This window comes from Nanorana parkeri, unplaced genomic scaffold (assembly GCF_000935625.1).
Source record: "Nanorana parkeri isolate BGI_ZX_2015 unplaced genomic scaffold, ASM93562v1 scaffold144, whole genome shotgun sequence".
Taxonomy (NCBI): Eukaryota; Metazoa; Chordata; class Amphibia; order Anura; family Dicroglossidae; genus Nanorana; species Nanorana parkeri.
This window is the reverse complement of record NW_017306412.1, coordinates 194205-204991: the sequence shown is the minus strand read 5'-3', so window position 1 is coordinate 204991 and position 10787 is coordinate 194205. Positions and strand designations below refer to the sequence as shown.

Genomic DNA, 10787 nt, shown 5'->3' with positions numbered 1-10787 from the left:
AGTAGTGCATGCGTCAGGAATGCAGAAGCTCCAGTGCTAGAAGTGAATAAAAAGACAAGTTTGCTTTGACAATGGGGGAAAATATTTTTTTTAAAATACAGCCTAGCCTATGCTTGAGTACTTTAAAGTATATTTCAGTTTATATCTATAAAAAAAAAAAAAAATACCCTTGCAGTGGGGCTGCAAGGGTTAACTGCACTGCAAGGGTTAACTGCTCATTTGTGTCTAGGGAACCTTTGTAAAGCACTTTTACTTACCTAATCCCCATTCTCTCAGGCTCCAAGATCTGGTGCTTTTTTGTTGTATGTGCACCTTGATTCTAAAGCCCATTACTGGGCAAACCTAAATAACTTACCCTTGCAGTGGGCTACCCCCACACTGCAAGGGTTAAGTGCTTGTTTATATCTAGGGGACACTATTAAAGCTGTTTTAGTTCCCCGATTCCAGCTCCCCCCATCTCCATCCAGGCTGACCGGTCCTTGCTGCCTCTTCCCCCCTCCGCTCTGGCAGTCTGAGGATCGTTGACGGCATCACGTTCGACCCATAGCCCTGCATTTATGCACCGAGGGACTGTCTACAAGGTGAAGAGGAGGTGAAAGAGGTGACTGCTGGGAGAGCAGGGATTAGTTATGTGGAAGAATCACACAGCAAAAATGTCAAAAGTGTGTCAGTCATTTACGAACAGAAACTAAAAACAAGCTCAGTCATGAAGGGGTTAAATTAGTATTGGATACTGACACTGCCTCTTTAACACAATGTGAGGGAAAGTGCCACAGGCCAAAAAATACCCCATCTCCAGCATCCTGCCACGTCTGTTGTCACCGCAACCTTACCTTTCTAAAATAAAAATGGCCACTTCCAACATAGCAATCTTATTGAGTAAAAGGCATGTAATGATGTACCTGTGCAGTCGCATAACGTACTAACATGGACCGATCTGTCAGACATGAACGAGCTGCCTTGTAGATGTCTCGATGGCAAGATGCAGCACAAGGTCCAAGACCCGCCACTATCCTTTCCAGGCTCATCATGATCTCAGAGCGGCCCTGAGACTGTGAAAACAAGAATGAATGACAATTGAAAAATGATGTCTCAAAAAAAAAAGGGAGAGTATAAAAGAACAGTATGTATTACCCAAATAAACCACTTAAAGTAATTATTTTCTAATATAGAAAAACAAAAGGGAAAAGCTGACTCATTGTCATGAGCAATGGAGAAGTTTCAAGCACATCTATACACAAAGCCATCTATTGTAGATCACAGAAATGTTCACATTTAGAAAGACTCTTAGAAAACATAAGCAGTTAAGATATCTTCAGTTATAGAGAACTAGCTACAACTGGGTTTATGCAAGAATCGAAATATTATTTCTATTTTTCCCATATGGCTCCATTTCATGTGACCTGTGACATAGGAAACGCCTCAGAACGTAGGCCCAGCAATGATGCAGAGGTCTGAGAAGGTACCCCCTATTTGACAGGTTATATCTATCTAATACTTCCCAAAACCAATATACAAACAGCTAAAAGAAGTAATATTTAATCGATCTGACAGCTAGTTGAATGGAACCTATGAGTCCAGAAACATGGAAGCCGCCATGGCTGAACCGTTTTTAAGGGTGAAAACTATGGGGTCTATCATCTCTACCCAGTATGCAGCCAGTGAAATCTAAAACTTATATCCCAATGTTTGTTCCATGTCAGTAATTCACTAGGCAGTAAAGCCAAGATCATGATTTACTCTGCAATGTAAATCATTGGCATGACCACCTTGCCTGGTGTGTTTTTAGTGTAGAATCCTGGTGGTTTGGGCAAAGGTTCGCCAAAAGCGTTTGGCAAAAAGACAAGTATAGATATCCAAGGGTTAAATTAGTTTTAGCATTACGGGGTCATGGTAAGGACTAATTTTTAGGGGATAAGGTTTAGGGCTACACTGTAGGGTCAGGGTAAGCATTAAAGTTTGCCTAAACCCCACCTTTCTTTTGCTATTGTATAGAGTAGGGAAAGGTTAGAATTATATGTATTGTTGTCCCTATGGGGGATTCACCCTCTCTGTTTGTCCTGGTAACCATTGTCAGCAGGAGAGAAAGTGATGAAAATTACACATTTTAACAGCGGTCATCAGAATAGGAATATAAGAGGCTTATTTCAATGGGAACACCAGCTCTGGAGACAGTTTGGTTTTTGTTTTAAATGAGGCAAAAAGGTCTGTCTAGCCCACCTGGGAAGCTGGAGACTGAAAGGGAGCACATGGAGTACAGCCCCCATCCTCTGATCACCTCCCGAGTCATGCTCCCATCCTCTGACCATCTCCAGTATCAACGTTGTAGCCTTTGATCACATTCAGTGTCATGCCTACAATCTCCGTCGATAAACCACCATGCCCTCATCATCCAATCAGCCCCTGAATCATGCCCACAATCTACGATCAGCTCCTGAGTCATGCCCACATCCTCCAACCATCTCCTGGGTCATGCCCTCATCCTCCGACCATCTATTGAGTCATGCCCTCATCCTCCGACCATCTCTTGAGCCATGCCCCCATTCTCCGACCATCTCTTGAGTCATGCCCTCATCCTCTGACCATCTCTTGAGTCATGCCCCCATTCTTCATCCATCTCCTTAGCCATGCCCCCATCATCAAACCAGCCTCCGAATCATGTCCACAACTTTCTATCAGCAACTTCGAGTTCATGCCCCTATCTTCCAACAATTTCCATTATCCTGCCAGTAGCCTTTTACCACATCCAGTGTCATGCCCACAATCTCTGATTGTCTCCTGTGTCAGGCACTCAGCCTCTGACCACATACAGTGAATGTCATACCCACAACCCGTGACCATCTTCTGTGTAACCTTTGATTTTGAGCTCTGAACATTTTACTTTACCTCCGCATTACGCAGAACTTTCAGCAGGTTAGCAACTGTGTCACTGAATGTGCTTCCCAGAAGACGACCCAGCTTCTGATATAGAGCCCCGAGACAGGCAACTGCAGCTCTGAATAATGAAAGAGGAATAAAGATTCAAATTACTGCCATTCATTTTATGATTTAATGGTTGATAAACATAATACATAACAGGTGCAGCTAAAAAGGTGCAATAGTTGGATAATACTGGAGTGACTCTGGGGTCAAAAGGAGGAGAGCAGGCTTAAAAAAATTAAGGCGTAAAGTAAAATTCTAATACAATGAATAAATACATACAGCTTGTTGGGAAGGCCACTTGGAGAATCATCCTTGCTTCGGATCAGCTCATTACAACGATCGATTGTCTCATAAGCAGTAAACGTATCTCCGGAACTGTAAACCATAGCAACGTTATGTGCCAAAAGTCGACGAACTGGAGGTCCAGGTGAGCTCATCATTATCAGAGTCAACTGCTCAACCAGCTGCTTCTGATTCTGCTTTACCTCGGCCTAAAAACAGAAAACACTTTGATAAATGGACTACTGCACAGTGAAGGCCTGGTTCACACCTGAGCGTTTTACAGCGCGTTCCTACGCTCTGTAAAATGCTCAACATGTGAAAAACAATGATTGCCTATGGGCATGGTTCCCATCTGGGCGTTTTACAGCGCGTGGTTACGCGCTGCAAAATGCTCTACGCCCAAAGTGGTAGAGTAGCTTCTTTGTGGCGTATTTGCCGCGCGTATCCATTGGAATACAGCCAGGTAGCCCTCGGAAACGCGCGTTTGTCGCGCATTTTTTTTACTGCGAATCGTGGTAAAAACGCACGGCACGAAACGCGCATATTCGATACGCCTAGGTGTGAACCCAGCCGAAGTGAACTGTTCCAAAAGTGAAAAGAACTCCGGGAAAATTAAAAACCTACCCCTGCAGTGGGGCAACCCCCGCACTACTAGGGTTCAGTGCCGTTTTATCTAGGGGACACAAATAAAGCAGATATACTCACCTGATCCTCGGTCCTGACGGATCCCTCCCAGCCGCAGCCTCTTCCCCCCTGGGCTCCGGCGGTCTAAGGAATGAGGACGTCATCACATTTTATGCAGGTTCTATTGACCTGCATTAGACATGAGGACACCAAGGGGCATTCCATAGCTGGAGGGGAGAGAGGTGAGTAAATCTTCATTATTTGAGCCCATTAGCCATAACGAGCACTTAACCCTTGCAGTGTGGGGGTAGCCCCACTGCAAGGGATTTTTTGAAATTTTATTTCCTGGAGTTCTTCTTTAAAGAGCATGTAAAGCCAAACATGTTACTTGTGCATAGAGTAGAGAATGGTTAAGACCCCTGTCAGTTTTTTTGCAGTCTCTGTCAAGGAGATTTCCCTTCATTTACTATCCTAGGAAGAGACAGAGCAGGAAGTAAGGATTTTAAACTTGTAAATGGCTCGGGATATAAGCACTTAAAGCCCTGGTACAAGTAATTTTTTTTTTTTATTCCTTATGCTTTCAAAGCGCTACTCACTCTCTCCAAGCTTCTGCGTTGCCCTTCGCATCCTCCTCCACCACCATTTTCTGGCTGCATGACACCCAACATAATCCGACCCACTTTCTGTTATCCCAGGGCGTCATGGGACACTCCCCTTGGGATGTATCACCAAGCTTGCCTGGGCTCACAGTTATAATGTGAGCTACATTACTACAATTTCATATTGTACAAGTACATGTCAAAATGCCCTGTATCTGGCCCGATTCCGATGCTAGCATCGGTATCGGGACATTACTACTTATTATGTTACAACATACGTAGCTGCTGTAAGAGAAATTACCTTAAAATGGAAGTCCAAGCAATTAGTAAAACACACAGTTGAAACATACACCAACCAGCCATAACATTATGACCAGTTGCCGAATATTGAGTAGTTCCCCCTTTTGCCGTTAACACAGCCCTGAACCATAGAGGCATGGACTGCGCTAGACCTCTGAAGGAATACTATGGCATTTGGCACCAAGCCGTCAGTAGCAGTTCGCCAGGATCGCTTCTGTTGTAAAGCCGACAGTCGGCTCTACAAGTTTAAACAGAGTCCCGGCGGCAAAAGTCGCCGGGAGTCTGTTTAAACAGCCCCGATGCTGGCGACGTACACTGTACGTCGTCAGTCACGAAGGGGTTAAGTCCTGTAAGTTGTGAGGTGTGGCCTCCATGGATCAGACTTGTTTTTCCAGCACATCCTACAGATTCTCAATTGGATGAAGATCTAAAGAATTTGGAGGCGAAGTCAACACCTTAAACTCGTTGTTGTGTTCCTCAAACCATTCTTGAACCATTTTTGCAATGTGGCAGGGCACCTTATCCCATGGATGGACAAGGTAATATGAAATTCAGGAGCCAGTCGGCCCAATCCAGAAGCCAGCAGTTTATTTTTTAGAAGCCAGCTTCAATGACAACAATTAGAGAAAACTTAAAAGTTGGGCGCCAGCTGTAATTTTTAGGGAGCATTTACTACTGGGCCCCTGGGATTTGTCCAGCCCTGCATTCCCCTACTGAAAGAGGCCACTGCCATCAGGGAATACCATTTCCATGAAGGTGTATTCTTTGTCAGCATCAATGTTTAGGTAGATGGTACGTGTCAAAGTAACATCCACATGAATGGCAGGACCCAAGGTTTCCCAGCAGAACATTGTCAAAGCATCACACTGCCTCCGCCGGCTTGACTTCTTCCCATAGTGTATCCTGGTGCCATCTCTTTCCCAGGTAAGTGATGCACGCACTCAGCCATCCATATGATGTAATAGAAAATGTGATTTATTAGTCCAGGCCACATTCTTCCATTGCTCCATGGTCCAGTTCTAATGCTCATGTGCCCATTGTAGGTGCTTTTAGCGGGGGTCACGGGTCAGCATTGGCAACCTGACGCTGCCACATACACAACTAACTGCGATGCGCTGTGTGTTCAGACACCTTTCTATCAGGACCAGCAATAACTTTTTTTCAGCAATTTGAAGTAGAGTAGCTCTTCTATTGGATTGGACTACACAGGCCAGTCTTTGCTCCCCATGTGCATCAATGACCCTTGGCCACCCACAACTCTGTTGCTGGTTCACTAGTTTTCTTTCCTTGGGCCAGCTTTGGTAGGTCCTGACCACTACAGGCTGGGAACATCGCCCAAGAGCTACTCTGACCCAGTCATCTAGCCATCACAATGTTTTCCTTGTCAAAGTAGCTCAAATCCTTACGCTTGCCCATTGTTTCTACTTCCAACACATCAACTTCATGGACAAAATGTTTACTTGTTCCCTAATATATCCCCCCCCCCCACTTCCAGGTGGCATTGTAACCAGATAATCAATGTTATTCACTTTACCTCTCATAGGTCATAATGTTATGGCTCATCTGCGTATATGACGCACAGTCCCTAAGACACCACTGGCTTTAAAGTTCATCCAAACTGATTCATTGTCCAATCAGCAGGCTGGAGGCATAAGGATGACATATAAATCCACAAAGTTAAACTGTGGAAGCAGGGAATAATTGTGTCACCTGTCTGGTTTTATAGTGTGGGAGAGGTGTGGAAATGACATGACTGGCTGAGAAGAATTAGCAATCCTGCGCGAGTTAAAACAGTAAGCACCCAGAAATATAAAAATACAAAGCCAGAGCCAATATGATCACAAATTACTGTGTCACTTCATACTTCTGCAGACTATTCCTCCAGCCCCTGTGTGTACTGAGTTGAAGACCTGCTATTAAAGGATGGGAGGAAGTATAAATGGAAGTATAAATCGACTACAAGTACTGTGAGGTCACCAGACCTGTACTCCACTGAGAACTACAAGTCCTTCTGCTGTAGTGGCAGATGGGACTTGTAGTCTTTTCATTCAGATTCCTTGAATGGCCCTGTGAATGAAGGATCTGGAGCCAAGCACATCTGCACTGGATTCAAAATGAGACATGTTTTTGTGGGAAGAAGATTCAGGGAAGAGGGAGGGTGGAAGAGGGAGGGTGGAGGGTGAAGGGTTTGGATAATGAGATTATACTAATATTAAATATGGATGAAACATGGTCTAAAAGGTGGGATCACACGGCAGATGTGACATCACTAATTCATCCACAGACAGTTCACACGGCAGATGTGACATCACTAATTCATCCACAGACAGTTCACACGGCAGATGTGACATCACTAATTCATCCACAGACAGTGCACACGGCAGATGTGACATCACCAATCATCCACAGACAGTTCACACTGCAGATGTAACATCATCAATCATCCACAGACCGTTCACACGGCAGATGTGACATCACCAATCATCCACAGACCGTTCACACTGCAGATGTGACATCACCAATCATCCACAGACAGTTCACACTGCAGATGTGACATCACTAATCATCCACAGACAGTTCACACTGCAGATGTGACATCACTAATCATCCACAGACAGTTCACACGGCAGATGTGACATCACAAATTATCCACAGACAGTTCACATGGCAGATGTGACATCACCAATCATCCACAGACCGTTCACAAGGCAGATGTGACATCACCAATCATCCACAGACCGTTCACAAGGCAGATGTGACATCACAAATTATCCACAGACAGTTCACACGCAGATGTGACATCACAAATTATCCACAGACAGTTCACACGCAGATGTGACATCACAAATTATCCACAGACAGTTCACACGCAGATGTGACATCACAAATTATCCACAGACAGTTCACACGCAGATGTGACATCACAAATTATCCACAGACAGTTCACACGCAGATGTGACATCACAAATTATCCACAGACAGTTCACACGCAGATGTGACATCACAAATTATCCACAGACAGTTCACACGCAGATGTGACATCACAAATTATCCACAGACAGTTCACACGCAGATGTGACATCACAAATTATCCACAGACAGTTCACACGCAGATGTGACATCACAAATTATCCACAGACAGTTCACACGCAGATGTGACATCACAAATTATCCACAGACAGTTCACACGCAGATGTGACATCACCAATCATCCACAGACAGTTCACACGGCAGATGTGACATCACCAATAATCCACAGACAGTTCACACGGCAGATGTGACATCACTAATTCATCCACAGACCGTTCACACGACAGATGTGACATCACTAATTCATCCACAGACAGTTCACACGGCAGATGTGACATCACCAATCATTCACAGACAGTTCACACAGCAGATGTGACATCACTAATTCATCCACAGACCGTTCACACGGCAGATGTGACATCACTAATTCATCCACAGACAGTTCACACGCAGATGTGACATCACCAATAATCCACAGACAGTTCACATGGCAGATGTGACATCACCAATAATCCACAGACAGTTCACACTGCAGATGTGACATCACTAATTCATCCACAGACAGTTCACACGGCAGATGTGACATCACTAATTCATCCACAGACAGTTCACACGGCAGATGTGACATCACCAATCATCCACAGACAGTTCACATGGCAGATGTGACATCACCAATAATCCACAGACAGTTCACACTGCAGATGTGACATCACTAATCATCCACAGATAGTTCATTTTGAACTCAATGCTTGGAGCAGTCCCTAGTTCTCCCACATAGAATTAACAGGTTGATGACCCCCTGTGTGCCTGTCATAGAGCTCCCTTATACTCAGCACACACGACGAGTGGGGGACCCCAGAAGGCACCACCCAGATGTGTCCCCTCTGTACAGTGTGGTTACCCCAGCTACAGCATCCGCCCCCTCCTAATTACCCGAGCTGTGACGGGCAGCACCATCCTCAGATACTGCAGCCATTCTAGTACACGCAGAGCACGCTGGGGCTCTTCTAGGACAGACACTTCCAACAGCTGCAGCCGGTCCGAGCGCTCCATTCCTCGGTAGAACGCCGTGAAAATCACATCTGGGCTCTGCGCATAGGTCTGCCGGGGCCGCCGGGCCTTCTATCGGCAATCGTCTCCAAGACCTGTCAACTCTACGGATCGGCTATCCGCTCTTTAGGCTGCAGAGCGTCGAGCTAATCGATGTAAGCTGCGGCTCGTGGAAGGGGGCTGATGTGCTGGAAATAAAGAAAGTTCATTTTCAGAATCGTATAAAACCTCATGCACAGGGGCAGGAAAAAAGCTGCTTTTGGTGACGTTTTAATGCGTTTTTTTTAACCAATATGTCCATGTGCTTTGTGACATTTAGGGCACCTTCACACGAGATGCGGTGTCTGGAGGTTTTCAGCAACTGTATATCACCAGTCACTGCTATGGAACATAGAAAACAATTGTTTACACCATAACGCGGGGTAATATGTTGTGTGGTGCTCTGCGGAAAAATGTAGACGTTTTGCAATGTGCTGGACCACAGCACAACATTACAGGCTGCTCTGCAGGGACCTGAATGGAGTATACATTTTGTACACTCAAATAAAGTTAAGAAGGAAAAAAAACACACTCAGGGCGCTTACTGTCACAATATAAACTAGTATAAAACTCTCAAATTTATTTTCAATAATAAATCCAGATGAAACAAATATACATCACCCAGCAAAGTATTTCTTTACATTATTGCCTCAGCACTTACAGCCATCATGTTTCTGAACAACTGCAGCTCTCTCAGCTCAGCTTCCCTAAACTTCCTGTCCAGTACAAGATCAAGCGACAGAGCATTCTCCAGCAGCTGTCCATCTACTAGATTGGAGAAGGCAGAATTTGAAGAGCAGGAAACTGAAATGGCTTTCCTTACTGTGCCTGTGCGTTTGTAGAGACACACAGCTTAATAACACACACATGGATGGCTCCATAGGACCCTTGCAGTGGGGCTCCCCCTGCACTACAAGGCTTAAGTGCTCATTTGCATCTAGGTGCTAACATAATGAAGTTATATTCACCCAAACCTCGGAGCCGGCCAGCTGTCACAGCGCTCCCTCCAGCCCATCTCCCCCTCCCTGCAGCATTGGAATCTTCCTCAGCGTCCTCATGTCTTTACACTGTGTATAGACGTGATGATTTAAGGGATCTTAGGCCGCTGCAGAGGTGGGGGAGAGATACTGGGAGGACTGGTTTAAGAAGAAACCGGCTCGGAGCTTTGGGTGAGTATAGATTTATTTATTTTTTTAACCTAGACACAAACGAGCAGTTAACCCTTGCAGTGCGGGGGTAGCTGGTAGTGCCTTATGCTTAGGAAGAAATCTGTCTCGCAAATTCCCACATAAGTTCACCAGGTCAGTGAACCTCGAACAGGCAGGATTCCCTGAGAACCTACAACAGAAGCGAACCTAAACCTCATCTCTAATGATCAGCATTGAAACTAGAGGTGCACTGAAATCAAAATAAAAAAAATGTCAGTCAGTGTTTTTTTATAAACTATTTAATTTTTTATATTTATTTTAATTTTTTTATTCATTTTTTTATTGAATATTTTTTTTTTACTTTACTTTTAGGGGCTTAGGTGAAATATTAGGGGTCTAAACAGACCCCTAATATTTCCCTTTTAAAATAGAAAGAGATTGAGAACACAGAGTCCTCAATCTCTTTTTCTGCAAACCCAGTTATCAATGAACAGGAATGCTCTATACTGAGTGTTCCTGTTCATTCATAACTTGAGAACATAGTGTGTTTACTATAAACTAGGGCTGGTAATGATTAAAATGTTTCCTGTTCGATTAATAAAAACAAATTTTAATCGACTAATTTCGATTAATTATAACGCACATACAGAGGGGGGTCTCACCAGAGCTTTGAGGGGACCTCACCAGGGTAGCAGGGCTCTGTGGGGTCCAACCAGCCTTGTTAGAACAACAAGAGGGCGCAAAACTAGGTCAGCTGACTGCCTGGACCGAACATATCAGGGAAGGTGACAGG

General features: G+C 44.6%; 1 protein-coding gene across 1 annotated transcript in view; it reads right to left on the bottom strand.

The window, feature by feature from the left end:
* HEATR5A (HEAT repeat containing 5A) overlaps positions 1 to 8838 on the bottom strand; it is a 74075-nt gene extending 65237 nt beyond the window's left edge. Inside the window, exons 1-4 of the mRNA XM_018554155.1 lie at positions 8691 to 8838; positions 3202 to 3413; positions 2887 to 2995; positions 903 to 1052 (exon numbers count right to left, since the gene is read on the bottom strand). Coding sequence (XP_018409657.1) covers positions 903 to 1052; positions 2887 to 2995; positions 3202 to 3413; positions 8691 to 8810 — 591 coding nt within the window. The 5' untranslated portion in view covers positions 8811 to 8838. The remainder of the gene's footprint in view (positions 1 to 902; positions 1053 to 2886; positions 2996 to 3201; positions 3414 to 8690) is intronic.
* Positions 8839 to 10787: the final 1949 nt, after the last annotated feature.